The 27,165-nt window shown below is 41.4% G+C and overlaps 1 protein-coding gene across 1 annotated transcript in view; it reads right to left on the bottom strand.

The window, feature by feature from the left end:
- Positions 1-213: 213 nt before the first annotated feature.
- The window catches only part of SGPP2 (sphingosine-1-phosphate phosphatase 2), a 143,626-nt gene continuing 116,674 nt past the window's right edge, over positions 214-27,165 (bottom strand). Inside the window, exon 5 of the mRNA XM_037850234.1 lies at positions 214-2,644. Coding sequence (XP_037706162.1) covers positions 2,093-2,644 — 552 coding nt within the window. The 3' untranslated portion in view covers positions 214-2,092. The remainder of the gene's footprint in view (positions 2,645-27,165) is intronic.

Genomic DNA, 27,165 nt, shown 5'->3' with positions numbered 1-27,165 from the left:
AATACTGTTCACCAATATATGCTATATTACAGATGCTACAATAGGATACTTCTAAATACAGCTTTAAATATATCAATACAGTTGATCAATCTTCCTACTGTTGGGACTCAAAAGGGACAGCAATAAATACATATATATATTTATCTTGCCAACATCCGCTAATGTGACAATTACAGGCTCCTCTTCGAATGGTACAAGTGGAAAAAGCTAGTATTTTTTTTTTTTCGGCTGGCTGTAGATAAATCAACTAAAATCATTTTGCATAAATACTGTCCAGCGCTGAGCTCACTGGCCGGGCAGCCGCCGCATGAAGGAGCAGAGGCTCCGTCCAACACCCGTGCACAGCAGGAGCAGCTCTCGGGAGGGATTCCCTGGAAGGCAGGGCTCTGCCTCCTTTCTCATGGTGCTGCAAAGACTGGTCAGAGCTTGACGTAAAACAGTCGAATGGCAGGTCATTTTGCTCCCTGCCTTCTAGCTATCAGAACCGTGAAAAGAATTTGAGGGAAAAACTGGATGGTTTGCTAAAAATTATTCTTCTCGAGAAACTGGAGCACTAAGTCAAACACCAAAGATCATCCAATCCCCACAAAAAGGCCATGCTATAGATTAGAAATCAGGAAAATGTGGTTTTTACTTTGAACACTGGATGCAGAGATAAGAGCTCACGTTTCAAGATGGACTGGTTTTCCGGAAGTGTGCACAGACTACAGATTGTTAATTTAGATTATAAAGCATTCGCCTCAGTGGTGCGGACACTATACCCCAAAGGTTACTTGATTAAATACATGTTTGAGCAAACTTTTAAAAAAACTATTGGTACCTGTGCCTTATTCTTAGGAGCTGAAGAGGGACCCAGGGAGGGAACCCTCTGGAGTTTGCATAACAATGGCCGTCCTAAGTCTACTGAGGACACTGCCTGCCTAAGGGGTATTGTATTTGGTTGACTTGTTTTTCCAAGAGAGACTGAAGTTGTTCTTACATTAATTACCCTTGAAGATGCCATGAGGTAAGAGGTGGAAAGACCTGGAGGGAAGCCCCTTACTGAGAATCTACTGACTCACTCAGCAGCTGAGAAAGCAGATTTACAGACAGTAACTGAAAAATGGAGGCGCAACGTCCGGGAGGCAGGTCTTCTCTTTGTCAGGCCCCAGAAGGAACCAACCTCATTCTGCAGCAGGTAGACAACAAAGCCTTCCATATTCCTAAGAAGCCAAGAAAGCTGAAAAAACGGCAGAGGGCTTGTCCCCAGTCACTCTGAAACAAGAGAGTGCAGGATGCGCAGTGAAGCACGGATGCCGCCCGTGGAGCTTTCCCATGTTAGAGGATGCCCGGCAGGGTGGGAGCAGCCAGTGAACTTCATGGATCAGAAGAGTACAGTGATGGCACCTGGGATCCTGCAGAAAGCCTGAATGAGGACGAGCAGACACTGTTTCAGTAGGAGCACCCAGAGCAGGAGGGAGGCGCACAGACTCCTAAGGAAGCGGGTTCTTCCCCAGGACCCCGTGGCACTGCCCCCTCCATTCACCTCTCCACAGTAAGGCAGACCGCAGAGCCGTCCGCCGCCCAAGCAGGCACAGTCTAGTTGCATCATGATGACAACAAAGTCACGCTGTCCAAGGAACACAGGGTCACGATGTGCCACACTTTCTCCCAGACCAGAGTTCCAATTTCGGAGATGAGACTCAGCATGGGTCAAGGTCGTAATGAAAAGAGACTGCTCGACCCCCAGCCACCCAGCTCGGCCCCTGTCTCTGTCGGTTCTCCCAGAAGCAGGTGGGGCTCGTCGCCCTCTAAGCCTCAACTCCCGCCAGCCCACAGCTAGACGCAAAGTCTGTGTAACAGAAAGGCTGGGGAGCCTTTGGAGAACCTGACTGTGGCTTTTGCCTGAGCCCCACTCTAGCACAACACTTACTGACTCATGGCCCCTATGAAACAGTTCTCCCTTTTGCACAGCAGCGTCATTTCTCTCAGATATCAGCAGAACAGATATGTGACTTAAGGATTTTTTTTTTTTTCCCCAAAGGAAAATGAGTTGTCAAGACTTGTCCACCCAACAACTTTCCTATGCCTGGGCTCTCAGGTCCCAGTGGGCTCAGAGTAATCCCAAAAACCTGTGCAGCATTGGCACAAAGGTGGTTGCACAGATGCCAACTGACGTGTAGGTGACAAACTTGTAAGGCACTTCGATCTCCAGTCTCCGCCTGGCCTCCTTGTTCCTGACCACCACCTTGAACCAGAAGTACAATACTTGAAGCGAGAGATTTTGCACAAGTTGACGGACCAAGAGAATCAGCACGATTCCCACCGAAAATTTGGACAGACACAAAACAAACATGCCCGTGGTGAGCGGCGGGATGTTCTGAGTAACAGGGAGAGAACTGGCGGGCTCGGACACAAGCTGGAAAAAGTGGTTGATCCAGAATCCTAAGGTCACTCCAGCCCCAGCGGCCATGATGGTGGTGGTGTCTGCCCTGGTCGGGCTGTAGTCATCGGACACCGGGTAATTGTAACACAGGAAGAAGAGCACGACCACAACGCACACTGGGATGAGGGGGTGTGCCGAGTCCAGGCAGTCGATGAGGGTCCAGGCCGGGTAGGTGAGGGCGATGAGCAGCGCTGTCATCAGGACACCACCCACCACGTCCTAGGGGAAAGAGAAGAGTGTAAGTGAAGGGGTGCTCACTTGCAACGGTCCGGATGCCAGCCAGATACAGCTGACTTGAGGTTTACAATACTTTTTAATTGTTTTATTTCACAGCACATGTTTAAAGAATGTGTAAAGTTGTCAAAATGGGAAAACAGGAAAACATAAGCACAACCCATCTCTCAAATGCAAGCATGCAATTCACCTGCTGCATTTTCTTCCAGCTTTTCTACCTTTGGGAATATAGTCTATATTGTTTTCTTAATACATAGCTATAATCACATGTTCCTCCTCCAATTTTACTTTACTTTTTATTTCACATTTTGGCACAGGTATTGTCACAGTCTTCACAAAGATGGTGGCTCCTTTCTGGGTAGCAGGGGTCGGGGCTGCAGCTGGCTAGAGGGGAAGAGTTGGCTTCTTGGGGAGGCACGTTCTCACCGCAAGCACGCTATTGTTGCTTGGCGGGTACATTTATTTGGGGTGGCTCGAGAAGACGTTCTGGATGTGGTGGTGCTGAAATTCCACCACACCAGCCTTGGCACCTGCTCTCCATCTTCAGAGGTAGAATTTCAAACTGCGTAAATAGGATTCCATTGAGCAGATGTGCCATGCTTTAATTTAATGAATCCCACTCTTTAGAACATTTTAGATTGTGGTTTTCTTTCTTCTTCTTCTCTCTCTCTCTCTCCTTTTGTAAAATGCCTAACAAAATACCTCTAACTGCTGACATCACCCATTTTTTTATTTCATTAGTCTTGTCATTTCAAAACTTACTAGAAGGTGAAGTCTTAATATAATTAATGGATAAATACATGTAAGCCAGAGAAGTAGGGCCTTGTGTGGTCTTGTCATACATAAGTTTCATGTGGATTATTTTGAAAATTGACAACTGAAAAATTAAAACATTTTCCCCAATGCATTGGGAAATCTGGAAAACACCAAAAAGTAATAATCCACATGCACTGCAGAAAACCATTGCAGTAAAACGCTTAAAAGTATAAGAAGAAAAACAGATCCACATTTTCACACCTGGAGTTAGCCACTATCTATATTTTGTCAAGTTCCCTTCCACTCTTTTCTCCTATGTAGACAGAATTCTAAAGTTTGGTCTTTCATTTTCTAATAACTCCGGAGCTCTTCCTTCATTATTTCTCTTGCTTAATTTCTAATAAAATGATTTGGGTGAACAATAGAAATAATCACTGAACCTACAGCAAATTACACAGATTATTGGGTATCCATCTATCCTTCCCATTACAATTTACGTGTCCCTGGTCTACACTAGACCCTGGGCTAGAGGATCCAATGTGAACAAAGCAAATACTATCCTGCCTTGCAGAGCTTACAGACAGTGGAGAGACAGACAAAGATTGTTATTTAAGAGGAAAGAGATGAGCACGTGAATCTCGACAGGCCCTTGTGGTTGGAGAGTAACGAGTAAAGAGAGGCAGTAGCCAGTTCATGTGGGGCCCTCAAGTCCCACCCACTTCATAAGGACTACATCCTGGAGGCAATGGGGAGCCTCTGCAGGAACTCTCACTGGGGAGCAACATGACTCGAACGGATGGGAGAGGAGCAAGGCAGATGTGAGGAGACAGTCTCTGCCACCTCATGTCCCTGTGGCTTCAGCCACTCTTGCTTCTGCCACCATCTTCTCCCCTCAGTTACCCCCAAGGCTTTGCAATCTCCATGGTCTCTGTCTCCATGGTGCCTATGAATATGTACCACTGATGTTGCCTTCTTTTCACACAAAGGAAAAATCCTTCATTTGAGCCAAACTCTTTGAATTTTCTATACCTGTTGCCTCCCCTGCCTCGACTTGGAATACAGCTGCTATCTAAACCCACAGACTTGGATGACACACCACGCTCAAGGGCCACTTACTAGATATCCCTTAATTACTTCCTTAGCATCTATGTCTTTGACCCAACAGCCTCATATTTCCTCTTGGGGATCCATGAGTTTCTGGGAAATTATAGAATTGGAGACATGACCAAGGTAGGCCAATCAATGCACTGTGTCCCCCAAGCCACAGTGACTGCTGTGGGCATGGTCACGTGGCCTAGGCCAATCCAATCTGAATGAATTTTAGGGATTTTGCCTGGAATTCTTGGAAAGAGACATTCTCTCCTCTTCTTGAACACTGTGTCCTGTGGATTTAAACCCTCTGCTTGGCAGATCTTTAATATTCAGCTTCTATCGAGGTTACTCTGCCCCGTCCTGACCCTTCTCTGACCTCTAAGATGTCTTTTCTTGGTTTCCTCCTTTAGAGCTTCTTACTCTTTCCACATCTGAAACCTGCGCATTTCCACAGATTCTGTCCTCAAGCCTCATGTGTTTTCTCACTGAAGAGTTTGTCTGGGTCCAGGGCTTCATTTATTCACCCTCCTTCAGTGTGAGTCTCAAATCTAAGTCTTCAGTCCTGCCTTTTTTAATGGAATGCTGTACATTTCAGCCTGACTGTCCTGTCAGTCCCCTAGCCAACTTGTCTAAAATAAAAATCACCATTAATAAAAGAAAAATCAGTAAAATAAATGGGTAGTTTATAGAAACTGACATATGTCACATAAACATATGAAAATATGCTTAAGCTTACTCATAAAAAGAAATGAAAATTAAACTATGCTGAGGAGAAATTAAGACTTATATTCACACAAAAATATGTACATGAATGTCTATAGTAGTTCTACTAATAATCACCCCAAACTGGAAACAACCCTGTGATGGTTTGGAGGCTTTATGGACCCCAGAACAGTAGGTTCTTCAGTTAATCCATTCCTGTGGGTGTAGGCCTATTACGGGTGGGACTTTTTGATTAGGTTATTTCAATTGCAATGTAACCCACCTGTGTTGGTTTGAATCTCTTATGTACCCCATAAAAGACTATGTTTTTTTCCCAATATTATTATTTTTTATAATCATTTTTTTTTTTATTGTGGAATACAACATAGAAACAAAGAAGTGGTAACTTTTCGAGTGCAATTTAACAAGTAGTTAGAGAGCAAACTGGGGGCAGACTTATTGTGGGTGGGATCTTTTGATTAGGTTGTTTCCATGGAGATGTGACCCTGCCCTTCAAGGTGGGTCTTAATCATCTTCACTGGTGTCCTCTACGAGAGGATAAAATCAGAGACATTTTGAAGAGAGCTGAGAGATACTTAGAGAGAAAATGTCCAGAGATGTTTTGGAGACAGCCACTGAAACCAGAACCAGGAGAGAAGCTAAGAGATGAAATTCAGAGTTTGCCCCAAAGAAGCTAAGAGGGACCCTGAGATGCTTAGAGAGAAACACCCTGGGAGAAATAAGCAAGGACATACTGGAGCTGAAAAAGAAAAGCTAAGACAGAAGCCCAGAGACGTTTTGCAGGAAGAATGGAAACAAGAAGTTAAGCCTGGGAGAGGCCCAGTAGACTCTGGCATGTGCCTTCCCACATGACAGGAACCCCAGATGCCATCAGCCTTTCTTCAGTGAAACTATCCTCTGGTTGATACCTTAACTTGGACACTTTTATGGCCTTAGAACTGTAAATTTATGAACTAATAAGCCCCCATTGTAAAAGCCAATCCATTTCTGGTATTTTGCATTCTGGCAGCTTTAGCAAACTGGAACACCACCCCATTCAAGGCAGGTCTTAATCTGCTTACTGGAGTACTTATAAGAAGATGAAAACACATATAGAAGCTATGAGATGAAATTCAAAGAAGTACTCAGAGAAGCTATGAGCTGGAGCAATCATAAGCTAAAAGCAACAAAACCCAGGGGAGAAGGACCAGCAGACACCAGCCATGTGCCTTCCCATGTGACAGAGGTGTCCCGGATGCCAGCAGCCTGTTTTGAGAGGCCACATATCATCCTGTTGATGACTTGAGTTGGAAATTTTCACAGCTTAGGAACTGTAAATTATAAGCTAATAAATCCCCACTAAAAAAGCCAGTCTATTTCTGGTAAACTACATTTCATCAGCTTTAGCAAACCAAAATAAACCCCAGTGCCATTCAATGATGAATGGGTAAACAAACTGTGGTACATCCATTCAATGGAATACTTCTCAGCAATTATAAGGAACAAACTACTGATGCATGCAACAACTTGGGTAAAATCTCCAGAAAATTATGCAGAAGGTAAACAGCCTGTCTCCAAGGATAATATCCTTTATGATTCTATCTGCCTGACATTCTCTAAAAGATAAAACTATAGTGATGGAAAACAAATCAGTGGTTGCTAGGTATTAGGGGTGAGGGAGGGTGTGACTACAAATGCGGGACACTGTTATCGAGTTCTGACTTGGCGGGCCTGGGCCAGGGGAACTGATCAGCCCCTAGGAAAGGTAGTGGGGCACGGGTGGTTGCGCCCTCCACGGCCCCCCGGGCCTGAGAAAGTGGAGCCGAATGCAGGCCCCATTTCCTCACCCCAAAGTAAAAACCATTGGGGAGGGCTTGCCGGAGAAAACCGCCCCCTTTACCTTGCCCACCCACTCCCCGTTACCGGAGCAACTCCCGCCCCTTTTCAATCAACCTCCGCGCCCTCTCAGAACCAATCCAAGCCTTTAACCCTTACAGCTACCCCGCCCTCTAAACGGCCCAATATAAGCTTGTACTCTCCCCTAATAAACTCTCTTGGTTTTCATCATCCTAAAAGAAACGTGTCCCGCCTGTTCCTTTCTCGCCGCCCTCCATACTTGCACGCCTCCCGCCGGGGACCTGGCCAAGTCCCCCGCCTCGCCCTCGCCTCCGGGAAAGAGCCCCCGCCGCCGGTACCCTCGGAGCAATCCTGGGAGCCTAGGATTTAGCAACCGGCCGCCACCCTCCCCCAGACGAATCAACTGCGACCGCAACAAAGGGGTAGCAGAAGTTTATAGGGGTGATGGAAGTGTTCTGTATTGTGGTGCTGATTATTCAAGTCGATATATGTGTTAAAATTCATAGAACTAGATACCAAAAACAAAGTCAGCTTTACTGTATGCTAATTAAAAAAATAAAATTAAAAAAATGCATTTTGAGCAAGCAAACAATTAAAAAGCTGCTGGGAGTTTTTATTGCCACTGAATGATATTATTGAGTGCTCGCTGCTATATGTGAAACAGTATCTGGACACCTGCAGGGTTTCCCCTACCCCTTCCCCCTCCACCACCACCCTCGCACACACACACAGCTATGCTGGGAATCTACTCCTTGCCTATCAAAGTTGACAAACTTTCAGAAATTTGACAGTATTGTTTTGACGTAACTGAAGGAGGAAAATGGGACTCATCCATTAATCTATATGAATGCAAAATGGCACAACCCTTATGGAAAGGAACTTGCCAGTATCTTCAACAATTACACGTTTATTTATCCTCTGATCCAGCAATCTCATTCTGAGTCCCATGTCTAAAGTGTGGTATTTACAAGGTTATCTATTGCAGTATTGTGTAATAGCAAGACACTGGAAATAACCCACTTACCATCCAGAGGGGACCACTTAAATAGCAAGGGTATGTTCAGATAGTGGAATACTTTGCAGCTGTAAAAAGAACAATTTTTTTTCTTTTTAATTTTCTTTTAAAATGATGTGAAATTTTAAACACTAAGGTACAGATCGGTGTATATGGTATGTTACCATTTCCATTAAAAAAGGGGGGATGGGAAATAGATTGATACATTTTTTCTTGTATACACAAAGAGATGCCACTGGGTGGCTGGAGACAGAGGTGGGAAGGAGACTTTTCAGGGCATACCCTTTTGAATTTTGTAACTTGTGAATGTGCTACATCTTTAAGAAAACATTGTGACATAAAACTCAGTCTCTCCTCATCCAAAGTGGACCTGACTTTCACCTGCCATATGAAGTGGGGAATGAGCTGAGCCTGGCTATGTCCTCTGCAGGGGACTGGCCTGATCAAAAGCCATCTGCTGGGGTCTGAGGGTGTGTGTGTGTGTGTGTGTGTATTTGTGTGTCTGAGGGTGTGTGTGTGTGTGTGTGTGTGTGTGTGTATTTGTGTTTATAGACAGCACTCACTTTGAGGGAAAGAGGAGAACCAGGCTGACCCCACAAACAAGCCTCCCCTTCTCCTCTCTCAGAGGAGAGAAGACTCTGCTACTCTTGTCAACCAGTCCAGATCCAGTGGACTCGTGTCCAGGCCCTCAGGGACTCAGAGAAGATGAAACAGTCATTTTGCCTAAACCTATAAAACACACAGCTAAAGAACAATGCTTTGAGATCTCTCTAGCAGAGGGAGCTCCAGAGAGAAAAAATCCATCCTTCCTCATACTTCTGGGCCCCAGATCCCACATAGCTTGGGCACTTGGATGGTTCAGGGTGTTGTGAAAACACGTGGCAGAACAATGGCAGAGGGTCTGGGCCACTGACCATGTCCCTTGAATCAGAGGCACAGAACTGCTTTGCCTGCTGGGGCAGCTAAAAGAGACGATGGTGACATGCCGAACCACAGTGAGGGGTGCTGCTGCCTGGGAGGGTGAGAGCACCCAGAAGAACAGCAGCATCTCCTGTGACAGCCATGGGGTCAGCTACTGCCACTGTCGGGGAGCTGCAGGGCCTGGGGCACAGGGGGTAAGACCACAGTGCCCAGGGTCACAGCCTCAGCACGCAGCATGGGCCAGGCAAAGCTGTCCTGCACCAAGGTGTCAGGGCAACAATGGCACCAGCGGGCTCAGACTTGTTCATGAGCACATGGGAGACCTCCTTCGGAGACTCCCAGAAATACTGTGCAAGGGAATTTATACTATGGGTGGAAGTAAAACCATTTTGCAGAGGGCCAGAGGTTTGGAGTGAGCCTTCGGGTGCTCAGGGAAATTCATGTCTTGTACATATTTCTGTTGCTGACACCCCAGCACCCCTGGTTGTGGCAGCTCAGGGCCCTGATGGTGATGTCCACCTCTTCCCTTCCTCTGATCACCCTTGACTGCCAGTCACATATTCCATTGATCCCCTTCATTACCAGCTTCCTCAATCCCACCTCTGAATGTCACGTTACCACCCATTTCCCCTCATGCCTGCCATTCCCTGCCCCAAAGCACTCACCAACCACCTTCCTGATGGATGTCTCAATGGCTAATGTGCATGAGTCACCTAGGAAGATCACTGAAATGCAGATTCCAGGGTACTGCCTTCCAATTCTGATCTGAAATGTAGCCCGGGAGTCAGCGTTTTAACATCCCATGGTGACTGTGATGCAGGGGACCTAACAGCAAACCTTGAGAAATACTGCCCTACAGATTGATAGTCAAAGTCCTCCATGATATGGATTTTAATTCATCTAGTTTTCTAGCATTCTCTCTTTCTCTTACTACTTTGCCATTAGAACTTACCACTCCAGTCAAAAAGGTCTATCTGGTCTTCCTACACAAGCCTAGAACAACTTTTTCATCAAAATCTTGCATTCGTTCTATGTATAGCACACTTTAACCATCTTTATCTATCGAGATCCTAATCAGTTCCTCCGAGGCTAAGCTCAAACGCTACTTCCTTTCCAAAATATCTTCCTGTATGATCACAGTTGGAAATAACCTCTCCCTGAACTGAATGTGAAGGCAGTCACTTACTATCACCCAAAGGGCCCTAGCTTATATTGTTTTCTGCTGCGGTTACATGTTCACACACTCTCCCCCGAGTCAGTTACAAGACGCTGCTCAGCAAGGAGGGTCTCTTGCATCTTTGCATTACTCTTGGAAGCTGCGAGCATAGTGCCTAGCTCATAGCATATGTTCAGTTACAAGGACTGGGTGAATTTAATGCCTTTCTCTTATTCTGAATATTTATAATATTTAGCACCATTGTTTCAATATCTAGGTAAAATATTGCCTGCCTGCCTTCTATCTTCCTTTTTAACTGCAGTTAACCAAATTCTCGGGCATCTGGTTGAAGCATTCTTTATAAAGCAATTCTATTCATCTTCGTTGTATCAGGAACACTAAACTATTTTGGTCCAGAGCCCCAGCATGTGAGGCTAAAGTAATTTTAGCCAACCTGGCTGCTGGTGTAGCTTTGTTCCCCTTTCTAACCATACAGTTAGATTTTCAACCATAAAAAGTGATATAGTAAAAAAGACATTTAGATATTTCTCTAAGGAAAATACCTGAACCATAGTTAATGAGCCTTCTAATTTGGGGCTCTAAATTAATTATTATAAAATTATTCTAAATACCTTCTAAAAATATGGTCTTTAATGCTTGAAAAATCAAGAACTACTTTCTTACATTATTATTTTTTTAAACCCACTAAAGTCATACAAATTATAAAAGCTGACTAAACAAAACCGCCATCTCTGATTTGGACCTGCTGCTTTGATTTTCCCAAATTCTAAATTAGTTTTATGTCTTTGGAACTGCACAGTCAGGTGTGTGGCACAGCATATGAGGCCAGAGGAAAAAAGAGTTCGATTCTACAGAACAGCAAAGGCAAGCTGGGAGACACAGGACGGTGCAATGGGGGACAGAGGCAGAGGTGGGGAGCCCCTCGCAAGCACTGGGGTAACTCTAGTCCAATGACAGCAGGACTGGAAACGGCATGGGGGTGTTGAAGAGAAGAGATGGAAGAATGAGTGTAGTTTATAGGAAAATATGAAATATATCAAAGACAGGTCAAAGATAGTGATAAAAAAGCACAATAAGGAAAAGACACAAGGGCCAAAATTGCAGAATATTCTTTACTTTGCAAAAAACAAATTTAAGACTCCTTTCCATAGAAGAATAATTTTAGACTATAAAATACTCTAACACTTAGACTCAATAATTGCATTCCCGGGAATGCATTCTAAGAAAATAATCAGAGGAAATAATTAAGATGCCCATACCAAAAATCAATACACACTCCACTGCAGAAAAATCAGAAGACACAAGCAAAAATTGTGTAAAAAATGGAGCATATATTTTAATAAGAAAGAGTCTGAAAAGAAATAAGTCAAGCATATTATAATGTTGCTTATACCAAAAATGAGATAAAATACATATGGCTTTCTTATTTAATATTATAGCATGCACATTTTCCATTGGAAAAGATACATTTCTGCAATCTCATTTTTGCAAAGTAACCATATGTGAGATGTATCGAGCAGAATGCAAACTTTACCTAAAGAACAATCCTAATTTTATGAAAATGTATACATGTATAAAATATCAGAAGGAAGTAAACTAAAATGTTAAGAGGAGGTTTATCTTTGTTTAGGTATTACAGATGTCTATTTTCTTTTTTAGGCTCTGCAGTATTCCCCAAATTTTCTGTAGTCAATAACTATTGTTTTTATTGTAATAAAAATATCAGCAAGAAGAAGAAATTAGAATGTTAAAATAAAATCAGAATGTTTCAAAATAGACTAAAACAGAAATAGTTAATGCTTATAATTTTCACATGCTGCCAAAAGAATGAAATGCTCCCAAGAAAATTCATGATAATCAACGTAGTTCTTACCATTCCTCCATGGTCTAAGTAACATTTAAAATAAAGACACCCAAGATGTTTTGCCGATATTATTCCACAGATCATATTGCTTGAAATAGAATCAGCTTTTAATTCAATTTACCATCTGAGGTTTAAATGCAGCTTTTTAAATTATTTGAAAAAAAAAAAACTACATGAAATTAACATTTTCCAATGTTAAAATGCAGAAAGCTCTTAAAACCCTTTGATTTTTGTACCTATTCTCATTTTCAGTTAAAAAAAACATAGTATTTAGATAAAAGCTCGAGCTCTATATCTCATAACAGGAAACAATCATAAAGACGGACAAGCTAAAGTGCTTAGAAAAGAATGCTAATAGAGCCATCCAAAGCATCACAACAAATTTTAGTGAATGCTCAAATAAACACATAAAATAAAATGTTTTATTCTTAGCCAAACAGAAACACTCCTCCCTTCGGTAAACATCTCTAGATATTTCAACAGCAGACACCAACCCTGAGAACTCCCAGCATTTGTGAATTCTGACCCTGTATCACATTCCCATATGCAGTTTTCTGCAACAAATTTACATTCCATCTCCAAACATCTTCAGTGAGGAATGCTATTGAGCAGGGCAACACAACACAAGGTTTGCTAGCCAGAAAGAAGGGCAGAGAACAAACCCATTCATTCAATTGTTAGGAAAGAATGCATTCAGACCTTGGAACTATTTATGCCGAGAACCCTCGGATTCTGGCGTCTTCCCCTCCGCCAGGTCCCCTGCTGGGGCTGTGACGGCCCTCCCTGCCCTTGGCTGCCTTGGCAGAGCGGGCTGAAGCCAGGCGCAGAGGGAAAGCCAAGACGTATTTCTTTGCAAATGCAGTTAATGCTCTGAATGCAAGCAGAGGCTGGCATTAAAACAAGCAAAAGCAAACAAAACCCCTTCAATTACCCCAGAAAATAATTCTTAGTTATAGATCAGTCAATGTTTCCTAGTTAACACACTCAGAATATTTCTTCTTTTCCATGCTAGCTCACAATTAGTTCGATTTCTGAGAATAATGCAGATGACATACAATAGAAGCCCAATAGTAAGGAGGGAACATTGTTCATGAATATGAATATATGTGATTACAGACAGAGACCTATGCATTATACAATTAGCATATGTATGGGGAGAAAAACTGCACGCATAAGTTCAAAAATATTATTTTCCTGCTGAAGCACACCAATGTCTGTAGAGATCAGTCAAAAGTAGGAAGCAGATTTACCTTGGCAAGTAGAGAACCTCCTGATATTAACGGGCCATTGAGTGGGCACTCTATCAGAGACGTTCCTTCTTTCCATGTCATGACCGTCCTCTGAGCCACTTTAAAAATCCTAGCATTGTCACAAATCTAGGCCTAAGGATCACTAGGCATGAAAATCAACAGTCATAAAGAAAAGGCTGAAGTTCAGGAGTAACTACATGAGGTATATTTAAGAAACGATATTTCAACCTTCACCTTCCACAATTTTAGAATAAATACACACTGGGAAGGTGACCATAGTTAAACATGCACTGTTATATTTTAACAGAAAATGGTTTTCTGTAGTGTATAAGAAAACTTATACATAACTTGGACATGTGGAGAAACCTCATTTCAATGTCACATGGAGATGAAGATCACCTGAGGATTAGAGAGAGGAAAGTACTCTCTCAGCTCAATTACATGTTAGCTTGTAGATTTTTGTCTCGTAAAGACGTTAAGTGGAAATGCTAACCTCAAAGGTTACAGTTGGCTGTCTGGTAGGACAGTAACCAGTTTTGTTTCTAACCCACTTAATGTAGTACCTCTTTATGAAATTGTCTGTAAATATTTAGCTCTTCTTAACCTCTTACTGGTTCCTTCATTAGTAAGTTGAATAAAATCTTTGACACGTGCATTACATACTGGAACAAGAGTTATGATTTTATCTTTTGAAAATCATACTTTAGCAAGTAGATCATTATTTCAAAGTTTAGTCATATGACTATAGGATTCTAAAGAAAATAAAATTACATTGGATTATTAAATATGTATATTCCCTGTGAAAAGCCACAATTTTAATCTTGTTTGCCTTTTTAAATTCCCTTTAAATTGCACTGGTTTGCCAAAAAAGTAAATAAGGCAGGCATTGGTTTCTTAATGTGATGGTATAATAACATATTACTACATACTTTTTATAATATCAACTAGAAAAGCTATTAACTTAATATAAAATCTATTAACTAGAAAGCTATTTAGGTATCCTGTATGTTTCTAAACTTTATTCCATATACAGTGTGGTTTAGGAAATAATCACTTGCTTATCTTGGCTTCACAGAATCTAACAAGTCCAAACAGCAGGTCTTCCTAAAACAGATAAAGTTTCCCCACCCATAATTCTCATTAATATGAACAGTTCTAACTATAATGAATCAGAGGGCTTAGCAAGTCAATAGAATTAAGACATTAGATCAAACAAGCTTCCAGGCAGGTTCTAACATCATCTGTCACAACTGCTAAGCAGCTTTCAAGAAAGACAAGTACAGGGAAGGGCAGTCTCCTAGAAGACACAAAAGACACTGTCAAACATTTAAGTGGTTTTTCTCAAATCTGGGTGGGCAGAGGCCTCTGAGCAAGAGAAGAGAAGGAAGTCATGTTCAAGGTAAGATAGTTGTCAAACAGGCCTGTGCAGGTTGAAATTTCGTAGGCATTGTTGCCATGTTTGCTAGGGCAGGGATGTGTGGACTGTTTTAGTACTTTTCAAACTGGATGATGCATTTGAATCAGCCGGGAAACTTGCTAAAATGCAGGTTAGGATTCAGTCAGTAGGGGTGGGGGGGAGGGGCGGCAGTGCTGAGCTTCTGCATTTTTAACAAACTCCCAGGTGATGCTGGGGCCCCAGTGAGTGGCAAAGACTCGCTCACCTCATTAGAGGCCGACATGGGCTCCTCAGGCTGAACATAGCATGTCAGAGCTTCCGGCAGATACTAAGGAAAAAAAACCCTCTGAATTACATTAGCGCTATACTTGAAAGTGATATTATAGCCTTGGAAGTCCTAAAATGACATTCGATGGGAAAATACTAGTGCGCAAAGAGGTACAGGAGAAACATCAGACAATTCTTTGCAGACCTGGTGACATCGATGCTCACATTTAGAGGAAAGGTAAGTCTATCCCAGTCCTTTGTCAGTGACACTGGAGGACGCTGGTCTGAAACCTGGAGGCCTGGCTCCCTATCCAGAGACAGGGCTCTCTGAGGGAATACTCTGCAGCCCTTGTACCAGACTAGGAAGTGAAGATTACCGGAGATTTAAAAAAATGTCAGTCTTGCTTTGCAGATTGTTATAGTGAAGTCAAATGTAGTCATGTTCTCTCATTGATGCGGCTGAACAATCTCAGTTACAGAGATTGTCACTTCCTTGCCACTGAATATGTACCATTGGGCATATCAGTTCCCAAGTGAGGAGAAGGTAAAGCCATTTAACTAGTTATAATGAGATGCAATAAGGTACAAGACAGAGAGAGGTACCTGGGTGACCTTTTGTTTCTACAATGATGGTGAGAGCTCAAGGGTATGGTATGGAACTGAGCTATGTGGTAGACCTACTTGAAATAATTTTATGGAGGTTTCAGGAGTTTAAAAAATCAAATAAATTACAGCACTTACAGGAAACTGTGTGCATTTAAAACTATGTAACATGAAGTGTTTATTTCCTTTCCCAAGTGAGCATGTTTTCAGGAACATTCCCACAGACACACATAAACACAGACCTCCGCAGTCTTTTTAGGTTAAAATTAAGTTCTGGTCCTTTAGCTGATTTCCAGAACATAGATGCAAACCAGCTACTTCACTCTTCTACCTCTGTCTGCTGTACCCCAGTTAGTGTTTATCAGATCACCAACAGGACATCTTGTAGTAATGAGGCAAGTTCTCAGGCAGTTTTATGACTGTGATGGATAAACAGTCCATTTGCCTTTTTGTGATTAGCTGGACGCTGCTATTTCTACCAACAGAAAGCTAGGCTTACCTACAAACACTTTAAGGCAAATTTCTCATTTTGAAACAGAAGGAAAGGATAGATATTAATTCTTTTGAGAATTTGGTTCCCCTTTTTCAATCAGAGTTGAGAGTAGGATTACAGTGACTAAGAGGAAACTTGCAAATCAATGGTTTACAACTTGTTTCATTGATTCCCAAACAATAAAAGGAAAAAAGATATAAATTCTTTGAAACCAATATATTTGTTTTATTGCCAAAACCCATATTAAGTTTTGTTCTGTTAAAAAAAAAAAGAATTAAAAAATAAAAGACAGAGCAAGGAAAGAAATCAGAAGAAATGTTAGTAAAAAGTGGAAGAAGAGTTATCTTTCATGAGAGTAAAGTTAAAATCTTTCTCTTCTAGGAAATCCTCATCTAAAGGCTTTGTGAAAAAAGTGAGTAATAGTGCTCAAAAAAAAAAAAAATTTACTTAGAGCCCACTCCAATCAAGATGGTGGAGTGAGACACTTTGGGGCTCTGTCCTCCCACAGAAGCTTAGAACAACCAGCAAGAACAGGCAGAAACATCTTTCTCAAAGCTCCAGAAAATAGGTAAAGGATTACAGTAACAGAGCGAGCACCAAATCAAGAGAAAGACGACTTCAAAGTGGTAGGATCTCATGGCCCCTGGCCGGCCCCTCCCCCTCCTCTTACTGGCTGGGCCTGGAGCCAGCCGTGCTCCCAGTGAAGATGCCTGGTCCCAATTCCAGAGGGAGCAGAGTAACCCTCATGCACATATCAGGAGCATGTATGTCTGGCCCAAGCTGTCTGGTGGTGGCCTGAGGGGTTCGTCATCCCAGAACTTGCCCCACGTACAGAAGGCAGCTGCCAGAGCTCTCCAACAGAATGCTGTGGGAGATCAGTCAAGCAGCTGCTTGGAGCAAGGGACTGCTGGCTGTAGGACACACAGTGCACTGCCCACGACATGAGCAAAGTGATTCCTAGGGAAGAGGGACATTCCTATCTGTGTAAATGGGGGAATTCCTAGGGCCACATGTGCATGCCCAAGAAAAGATCTGGATGGCCCTATGCTTTGGTCTGGAGCTATTCTCTAAACTCATTGTACGGACAAACTCTGAAGGAGAGCACTCCCACAGATCACTCTGCAAAGACTAGGAAAGGTGTTTTCTTTTTATCCTCCTTTTTTTTTTTTTTACATTAGCTCCTGACATTCAAGGAAATTCTGTCGTAACACTAGCTGAATACAAGCTTAAAGGAACAGATGCCTCAGAGTCTAAATTCCAGTGATAACATATTAAAGCATCAAAACATCCAGTTTTCAACAAAAGATTACAAAACATACAAAGAAATATGAAATGATGGCCCAGGCAAAGGAGAAGATAAAAGCATTAGAACCATCAGTGAGTACTACACACCAGACCTGTTTCCATTCCATGAAAGGCATTTCATTCAGTAACATTTTATGTCTAGGTACCACTCTAGGAACTGGAAATACAAAGTGAAAAACATAAATAAGATCTCAACTCTCATGGAGTTCATATTCCGCAAGAGCGGAGGGGGAAATCATGGACAAATAAATAAACAAGAAAGTGTCCATGTGCTATGATGAAATAAAAGGACAGTAAGATTCAGAGTAACTTGGGAGCTACTTCAGTTTGAATAATCAAGATCTTTCTGAGGTAATACTTAAGTTGAGACCTGAATTACAAGCATTTTTGAATGGGTCAACTATGCAGATTTATTCAGTATTTTAGTATATGAAAACTATAATTCTGTCAAAGGAAAATTATTTACCTGGTGAACATAAAAGAGCTAACTTTATCTTTCTACCAAGGAAAACTTGAGAATACCTAATAATGCAGAGGTAAAAATTTAGAATCCTTTGCCCTTTTCATGTAGTGGTTCTTATTTTTAAAAAAGAGGAAGAAGGAGCCATCAATGTGGAGAACCAGACCTGGGACATACCAAACAAAGACAAAAAAAAAAAAAAAAAAGGTCCTAAATACCCTTAAAGAGCTTAAGGAAAATATGTACAAAGAAAATCAGGAAAATGAGAGATGAACACAAAGAGAATATCAGTATAAAGATGGAAATTATGAAAGGGACCAAACAGAGCGGAGGATCACAGTAACAAGCTAGTAATAAAAGGAAACTTCCTTACACTGATAAATGATACCTACAAAAAACCTACAAATAACATTGTACCTAAGGATGAAATATAAAACACTTTCTCCCTGGGCTCTAAAACAAGACAAAGATGACCACCATCACCATCTGTATTCAGTATCATACTAGAGATAAACAAATAAAAGAAATAAATATTGGAGAGGAAAAGTAAACCTGGCATTATTCAAAGATTACATGAGTGTGAAGGTAGAAAATTTCAAAGAACGAACAAGCATTTAATGGAATTAATAATAACTGAATAAAGCAAGATCACTGGATATGTGAAAACATAGAAATCAATTGTATTTCTAATTATGAGCTATAAGTAATTAGAAAATGAAATTTAAATGCAATTTTCAATAGCATCAAACATTAGAAATACTTAGGAATCGATCTAACATATGATGTGTAAGACCCCTAACACAGAAAACTGCAACATTACTGTAATCAACTAAAGATCTAATTAGAGGGATGTACTATGTCCATATATTAAAATACTCAATATTGCAAAAAACGCCATTTCTCCCTCAACTGATCTATAGATTCAGTTTAATCCCAACAAAAAGTCCAGCATTGTGAACAATGACAAGCCGATTCCAAAGTTTTTATGGAAAAACAAAGGGCCAAGAATAGCAAAGATAATTTTAAAGAACAAAGCTGGAGGACTTTCATTACCTGACATCAAGACTTATTACAAGGAGACAGCAAATAAGACAGTGATATTGGCATGAAGATAGAATATCTATGGAAAAAGAGAGTATATTTAGAGAGAGTATATAGTCACTTGATATATGACAAAGCTGATGTTTAAGTAAGTGGGGGAAAGGATAATCCTTTCAATAAATGATGCTAATTAAATTGGGTATTCATCCGGAACATGTGTGTCACAAAATCAATCCTAAGTAGATTGTATTTATAAATAAAAAAGGCAAAATTATAAAACTTTTTGAATATAAGAGCATGTGGTTGGCAAAAATATCTTAAATAGCACATAAAAAGTTCTAACCATGAGGTAAAGATTGATAAATTGGATTACATTAAAATTAAAAACTTCTGAGTACCAAAAGAGATCACTGATAGAGTGAAAAAGCAAGTCACAAAGTGGGAAATAAATCTGCAATACAAATATCTGACCAAGGATTTGCCTATAAATCAATAAGGAAAAGACAAACAATCCAATTAAAAAAATGGGTGAAAAACAAACAGGCATCCTACTAGTATTAGATCTGCCCTGGTCTTCCTTGGTGAATGCAATATTCAGACTAATGAATGAATCTTGTCGAATTGGATTCAATAGAGTGCTACAAAATGAGAGGAGAAATTGATTTATCAACAGATGATAGAGGACACCCACCTCCACCCACTCAGCATTTACTGGGCACTTGCAGTCAGGCACCCTGCTAGGAACTGTGGAGTACACAAAGGTGAAGGAAATAAGATTTTTATGCTCAAGGGGCTCACAATCTAACGGGAGCAACACACATGAATATAAACAGCCATATGCCTATTTCATAGCTTGCTCTGTTAATAAAGTTATCTTGATAAATTAAAATGCAGTAAGACCTAAGAGACTTTGTAAAGCTCTTAAGCATCCTTTTATCTACTGAAATAGAAATATTCGTATTTAATATTAAAAAAAGAAACAGGAAATCTGCATTCTTGCCTCTTCTGTTGGTAAAACATGCACATCACTCTCCTTAAGAAGCTCGCTTCTAGGAAATTATCCTACATAGTTTCCCAAAGTCTTAGAAGAAACCAGGCGATCACAGGAAAGGTGTCCCAAAGAGTGATGGCCACTGTCAATTGTCATCCCGCCTTCCAGCTGAACAGTAGACGTTGGAAAGAGTCACACCCCCATTGACTCCCTTGAAAAGTGGGTTCCACCTGTTAGAGGCAGAACTGGGAAGGGGGAAAGGAGGTGTTTCTATGGCCAGGCAAAGTCACAGAAGAGTGGGTGGCAGTGGCTTGGCTTGGCATCCTGGTCTCTAGTCACGAGCTCCCAGGTTTCAGAGACAACCACAGCAGTTCCAGTGGCTGAACTCAGCCCAGGGACTGGTCACCTGTTTGCGAGTGTCGAGCAGCGGAGACCTTGGGAGCGGTGGCTGCAACGTCCACACAGCTCTAAGACCTCTGGACAGAATGATGGCCTCGCCCCACTGCTGCTCATGCAGCCCTGTCTACATTCTGTGAGTACTAAATTCCCAGTATGAAATTTCATTTTTCTTTAAAATACCTAGAGTAGATTTTATTTTTCTGCTCTAATATACAGCCTTGCTGAGTGATGGTGTACAAGTTTCTTTAATTTCAAAATGTTTCTTCACCTTTATATACTATTGTCTATTGGGTTGCCGAAGGGTGGGAGGACAGAAGACCTGTTGACACTGTAATTGCCTAAGAAATCCTTTCTCATCAGGGAGTCTCTCCCAATTATTGTTTTATGGAACATACTTTATAAACTGCAATGGAGAACATTCTGCTTTTTTTACTCAGTGATTTATTATAACAGATTTCCATGTCACCAAACATGTTGGCAATCTCTTTAGCCTTAATTCCTCTACAAGTGATCTCTCTCAGTCTTTCTGTATGTAGGTGTATCTCTCTTGTTTAGCCATATAATTTAATTTACTAATTTTTAAGTTCACAGATAGGAAAAGAAACTTTTTTTGTTTATAGGTCTATGAGTTTTGAGAAATGCATACAGCCAGGTAACCATCATAGCAATGAGGATGTAGAACAGTCCCATCATCCCAAGAAGCTCTTGCATGCTATCCTGTTTTAGACAACCCCTATCTCAACCCCCAACTCCTGGCAACCACTGATCTTTCTCTGTCACTATACAGTAAGTTTGCCTTTTCCAGAATGTCACACAAATGGAATCAGACTATATGCAGCCTTTTGAGTCTGGCTTCTTTCACTTAGCAAGACATATGAGAACCTCCCCAGGTGTTGCGTGCATCAATGGTTCATTCCTTATTATTGCTGAATAGTATTCCATTGTATGGATGCACGAGGTTTTTCTTTTGATCCATTTACAAGTTATTTCCAGTTTTGAGAGATTATGAATAAAGTGTTTCTCTCAATAAATATTTACTCATATAATATTAAATAGCTAAACATTGTTTCACATCTAGATATTCCATTAATTTAATTGGGCCATGTCTTATTGTTGCACATTAGCTTGTTTCCCATGTGGCACTATTGTAAGCAGTACCACAACCTTGTTCAAATTTCTGCACGTACTTGTTCAATTATTTTTTAGGACAAGGTCTTAGAAAAAAAAATCCCCAGGTCAAAAAATATGTATCATATATTTTACTGCTTTTGGTATATATTATATAAAATGTCTCTTTATTAGAATATTCTTTTAGTCAACCTCCTTATCACCTCTGGTTTTTATATTTTTTACTAATCTCACAGGACCAAAGAAAAAAAATCCTGTCTCACTTTTATTTGTCTTTCTTTTATTACTTTTATTACATCCCCGTAAATACACATGAAACTTTTTCCTTACATTTATTGGACATTTGTATTTCTTCTTTTGGAAATTGCCTGTTCTTCTTTATTAGTATACTGGTCTTCTGCTTATTGATTCTTAATCTTAAGCAGTCTGTATATTAATCCTTTGTCTGTCACCTATTACATTTATGATGTACATTATCAACTAGTACATTATGATGTTTTAGTACTAGTATATTTAACGATGGCATTCAGTTTCTTTTGATATACACGTCTTAAAAGAATGTCTACGTGTAATTGTGAAATCCTTGTGGCTCCCACTCCCTTTATCCAGTGTATGGATAGATGAGTAGAAAAATGACGGCAAAAAGTAAATGAATAATAGGGAGGGATGGGGGGGTATGGGATGTTTTGGGTGTTCTTTTTTCTTTAATTTTTATTCTTATTCTTTTTTGTGCGTGGCAATGAAAATGTTCAAAAATTGTGGCGATGAACGCACAACTATATAATGGTGCTGTGAACAACTGATTGTATACTGTAGGTGATTGTTTAGTTTGTGAAAATATCTCAATAAAGTTGGATTAAAAAAAACAGAATGTAGTCATTTCTTCTAATCTTTTCTTTTGCAGATTTTGCATTTAATGTCATGCCTAGAAAGATCTTTTCCATTTTCAGTTTATGTAAACATTCACTTATGTTTTCTCTCTAATTTTTCTAAGTGGTTTCTGCGGTGCCATGAAGAACGCAGAAGCTTCCTGACTGAGGCAGAGATGCCTTGTTCTGGCACATTGTACTTGCTTCTGTCTTCATGGCTTTGAACCACTGACATAAATATTTAGGATTTTTCTTTTGCGAGAAGTATGTCTGCCTTCTGAGGAAGGTGAATGGTTATACTTATGAAACTAGACTGAAAATTTTTTTTCCCCTATGATTGGACTTAATTTGTAACTAAGGTTTTATTCTTGGTTTTCAGTGGTTAGTCAGGGGATCCCAGCAAACCAAGGAAACCATACCATCTCTCCCTGCTTTTGTTCCACTAGAGAACAAACTGACAATCACTTAGAGGGTTGCATGAAAATAAAGTGTGTGCATGCCAACATTTTCCTGGATGTCCTGGCAACTGTGAGCATTATGGTAGGAATCTGTGTACATATTTTCCCAAGGGGCCAAAGAAGTGAATCTTTTTCAAAAACCATGTAAATAAATGAGAAGGTCTGATTCATTTTACAGAAGACGATTTCACAAACAAATTTTGAAGATAGTGCTTTTCTCTTAAGAAATGCACAAAATTATAAGCTTAAAGAAAAACTTCATCCTTCAGAAAAACTGTAAAACATTATATAATCCAACCAACAAGGACCTGATAAGAGAAGGAACTATATGGAGGCTGGCTCCTACGGAAGGTGTTTTAGTTTCCTAGCTGCTAAAACAGATACCATACTATGGGTTGGCCTAACAGGAATGAACTGGCTCACAGTTTCAGAGGCTAGAAGGCTTGCTTCCTCCAGGGTTCAGCGTCTTCTGGCTGGCCGGCCATCTTGGGGCTTCCTTCTCCTTTCTCCTCAGGGTTTTGTTGACTTCCAGGTTCTCACTTCTCCTCATGGATTCTCTCTCCGCCTAGACTTTTACTCTGCTTATAAAGGGCTCCAGTAATCCTGATTCATTTGGGCCACACCTTAACTCAAGCACCATCTTGAAGAGATCTTATTTACAATGGGTCCACACCCATCACAATAGGGACCAAGCCCAAAACTTGTTAAAACTGAGATACACAATTTGATCCACCACAGAAGGTTTAATCAATCCCTTATTCTTAATTACCCAACTAATGAGCCCTCTCAGATTTTACTGGTACCTGGAACTCACCCCAGAATACAGAGATAATACACAGCAGTGCCAGATCTCAAACCTGTTCTCTGACCCCGAATCTTGCTTTTCATTTATTTGGGGAAAAGTGGATACATTTTCATATATATGGCCTGTGAGTCTGACACTTAGCTGGGCTCCCTCTTCAGATCAGCCCTACACTCTCCTCAACCTAGGCAGCCTGGATCTGAGGGGCCCTTCTAGGCCCTTCTCACTGAGGTAACTCCCTGCTTCTTACCTTGTCTCCCTGCCTCTGCCTTGAGTGACCTAAGCTGGGCCCATTGGCTTGACTGCTCAGTCACCGACCCCAGGGGCTTCCCCATCCCACCTTCCCACACTGAGCAGCCAGGCCAACTGCCAGTTAATCATCAGGCTCCATCAGGCCTGACAAGACACCAGACTGGAGCAGCTTTGGGGTCGTAGACTATCAACTGCCAACCAGCTTCTATTAGAGCAGGAAGGACAGAAGAGGCTTCTGAGATGAGGCCAACTGGCCCAGGACCAGTCTGTGCCTGCATCAGCCTTTAGATTTTGGCCCAGTGCCCTGGAGGGACCTCTGATGTCTGCATAATTCTGGCGTTCTGACCAACTTCTTTGTATGTCTTCTGTGGGCCGCAGAAGGCTCACTCCAGCTCACTCTCCTAGATTAGAGCACATACTGGTAGCCTATTCACCCCACGTTAACAAAACTGATAGAAAACTGTGCCCCAATTGTGGCTTTTTGGATAGTGCTGGGAAAGGAGACAAAAAATTAATTTGCCCACGGTTGTTAGGAATATATGGACCATAAGCAGATCTTGCCAGAAATTATGCTAAACCCTTGCTTTGATCTGAAGCATAAAATACCTTAAATTCCCCTTCATATCATCCCCCAAAGTGGCCATCTGAATATCTTCTATGGTGGTTAACTTATAACGATTAATTTTCTCTTTAAAAAAAAAAAACTTCAAAAAACAAGAAGGGATGAATGTTTTACTATGAGTCCTTATTACTTTGGAAGCCAGAAATAATTCACTATTTTTATAATAGCATAAAAATATATCTAAGATAAACAGAAAACAACAGGCAAACTAATGTGGTGACAGATGCTCAGAAATAACCCAGTTCTCTTCTTATCTCAGTAACTCATCTCATTGGGTACCAGAGAGAGTTGGTCTTGGTGGGGTGCAACTTACACTACAATCCACTTACTTCCCCATAGTCACAAGGCAGTGGGAATTAAGTTTTTTTCCCCCCTTAAAATGGTTTCAAACGGCTTGAAAAAAAACACACCAAAAATGCTCTAGTCCAAATCCAGAACACAGTTTTGTATGGTCTGCAGATAATTTCATATTTGAGAAGCTTTTTCAACATTCTCCAACTCCAACCAAAGCTAAAGCAATACTTAGGGAAAAAAATTTAAATGAGTAAGCAAATAAAACCTAATATTTATATAATTACCCAAAGGTCAAACAATTTAGGAGCAATAAAATAAACAGCATTTCAGCTTGTTCAAGTTCAAAGTTCTCAAATTCACTATTTATTCACATTTCAAATATTCACTAATCTAACAACAAAAATTCTGCCTAATTTTTCAGTTAACATAGTTGGAATGATTGCTTTACAAGTCAAAGGATTTAAAATCAGTTCTGCATCAGCTGATTAAGTTAGGGCATCATAAATACAGTATAATCAGTTCTCTTTCCCCCCACAAATACAAATAAAATATAATGCCCACTTTTGGAGCCTTTGGAAGAACAGGAAAAATGCAACCGTGCAAGAAAGCATATCATTTGGGGTTTGTATGCCCGACAAGCCTTCCTTCTTCCTCTTCTCGTAACAGGGTGTGCTTTATTTTGGTGACCTACTCATCCCACACTCCAATCCTGACCTCACTGCCAATCACAGCCCCTGCTCAGCCAGGCCAGCTCCTGGCACTCCCCCACACCCCTGGGCCAGCATTGGTACAGCAATGAGCTCACTCCTCAGACCGGGCCAATTAGAGACCTTTCCTGAAACTCTCCTCCCTGGAGTTCCTTCAAGAGAGAAGCACAAGAATTTCAGCCCAGAGCCCCCTGAAGTCAGGTTCTAGCCTCAAGGAGAAAGGCAGCCTGAGAGCATGAATTCACCATTCAGAAAGATACAGAGGAAAGCTTGGGACAGAGTGGTGAGGAGGCTTCAGAGAAGATCCAGACTACGGGTCCTGCTCTTCCAATGGACCTGCACCTCTGCCCTCCAGCACTGTGGTGATAAAAACCAGTGTGATTCCCTTCTAGCTCAGCCAGTTTCAGTTGGTTTTCTTTATTTGCAGTAAAGGGGTCCTGACTATCACGCACCGTGTCCACTTGATGTTTGGGCATACTCAACTGTGATACACTTAGAGGGTTGTTCTCCTCTGGGTGCTGACCCTGCGGCCCACAGAGGGCTCCCAGGGTCCCATTTCTGCTTCAGGACCCTGCCAAGGCTGCCTGGACAAGACTCAGAGCCAGCTCAAGGGTAGGGCTGGGTCCAGTCAAAGTCTCCATCTCCAGAGTGGCTGGAAGGGGAGTGAGGTGAATGGTGGTGCTCTAAAGGGGAGAGGCAGACAGGCCTCACAGCTGCCTCGGTCCTGGCCCTTCCTGAGGCTGAGGTGCTCAACCCCATCTTGGAATCTATGAGCTACCCCAGGCCTTCCGATACCCTTCTTTCTTTCTTTTTCTACAGTTAGATGCAATTGGTTTATTTCATTCCTTGACCCAGGGAATCTGAAATAATACACCAAAAACTTGTTTTAGTAAATCACTGCCTCGGTAGGCACCCCATTGGGTCCACCACAACCATGAATCACACAAGTCACACACATAGCCTGTAAGTGTGTCACTCAGGCTGTAAATGGCTCTCTATGCAGGAGGAGGGAGACAAATAATTTGCTTATGTTACACATTAAGAAATCACTGCTTGTCAGACATGAATGGTTTGCTGTTGCAACACCTGAGCTGTTCCCTTCCCACATCCCCATCAGCCAGGCGGTCACCAAGCTGAATCAATTCTGGCTCTTCTTTCTCAAAAGTGGTCTCATACTGGTGATGAATGTACAACTATGTAATGGTACTGTGAACAATCGAATGTACGATTTGTTTCGTATGACTGCATGGTATGTCAATATATCTCAATAAAATGAATATTAAAAAAAAAAAGTGGTCTCATACCACTGCCAGGAGATTATGTCCAAATCTTACCAGGTACCCACCCCCAGACAGCTATAGAACGAAGCTCAAATTCCTTAGCGTGGGGTATAAGACCCCTCACTCCCTGTTACTCTGACTGCATCCCCAGCCACGTGCTCTGTGCTCGTCACTCGGACCTGCCTCTTGTTCCTGAAACAGCCTTGGTCTCCTCTGCACATCACACGTGCCACTCTAGCTACACGGAATGCCTTTTCTTCTCTAAACTCTTGAACTGCCAGCAGTGGTTACATCTGGTGAATGGGTGTGCTGGGGAGAGCAACTTTCCCTTTTGACCTTATACTGCTGGAAATTTTTAAAAGGTGAGCATTTATAATGTAAGTAATTAAATAAACTTACATGTGCACAACACATGCACACACAAACTTAAAAAGTCAGTTCAAATGCGGAGCCTTCCCAGATTAGATACTTCCTTTTGCTCTCATAAGACCTTGCATTTAATGCT

The sequence above is a fragment of the Choloepus didactylus genome, chromosome 9, assembly GCF_015220235.1.
Source record: "Choloepus didactylus isolate mChoDid1 chromosome 9, mChoDid1.pri, whole genome shotgun sequence".
Classification (NCBI taxonomy): domain Eukaryota; kingdom Metazoa; phylum Chordata; class Mammalia; order Pilosa; family Megalonychidae; genus Choloepus; species Choloepus didactylus.
Note: the sequence above shows the minus strand (reverse complement) of the source record. Positions and strands in the feature narration are given on the sequence as shown.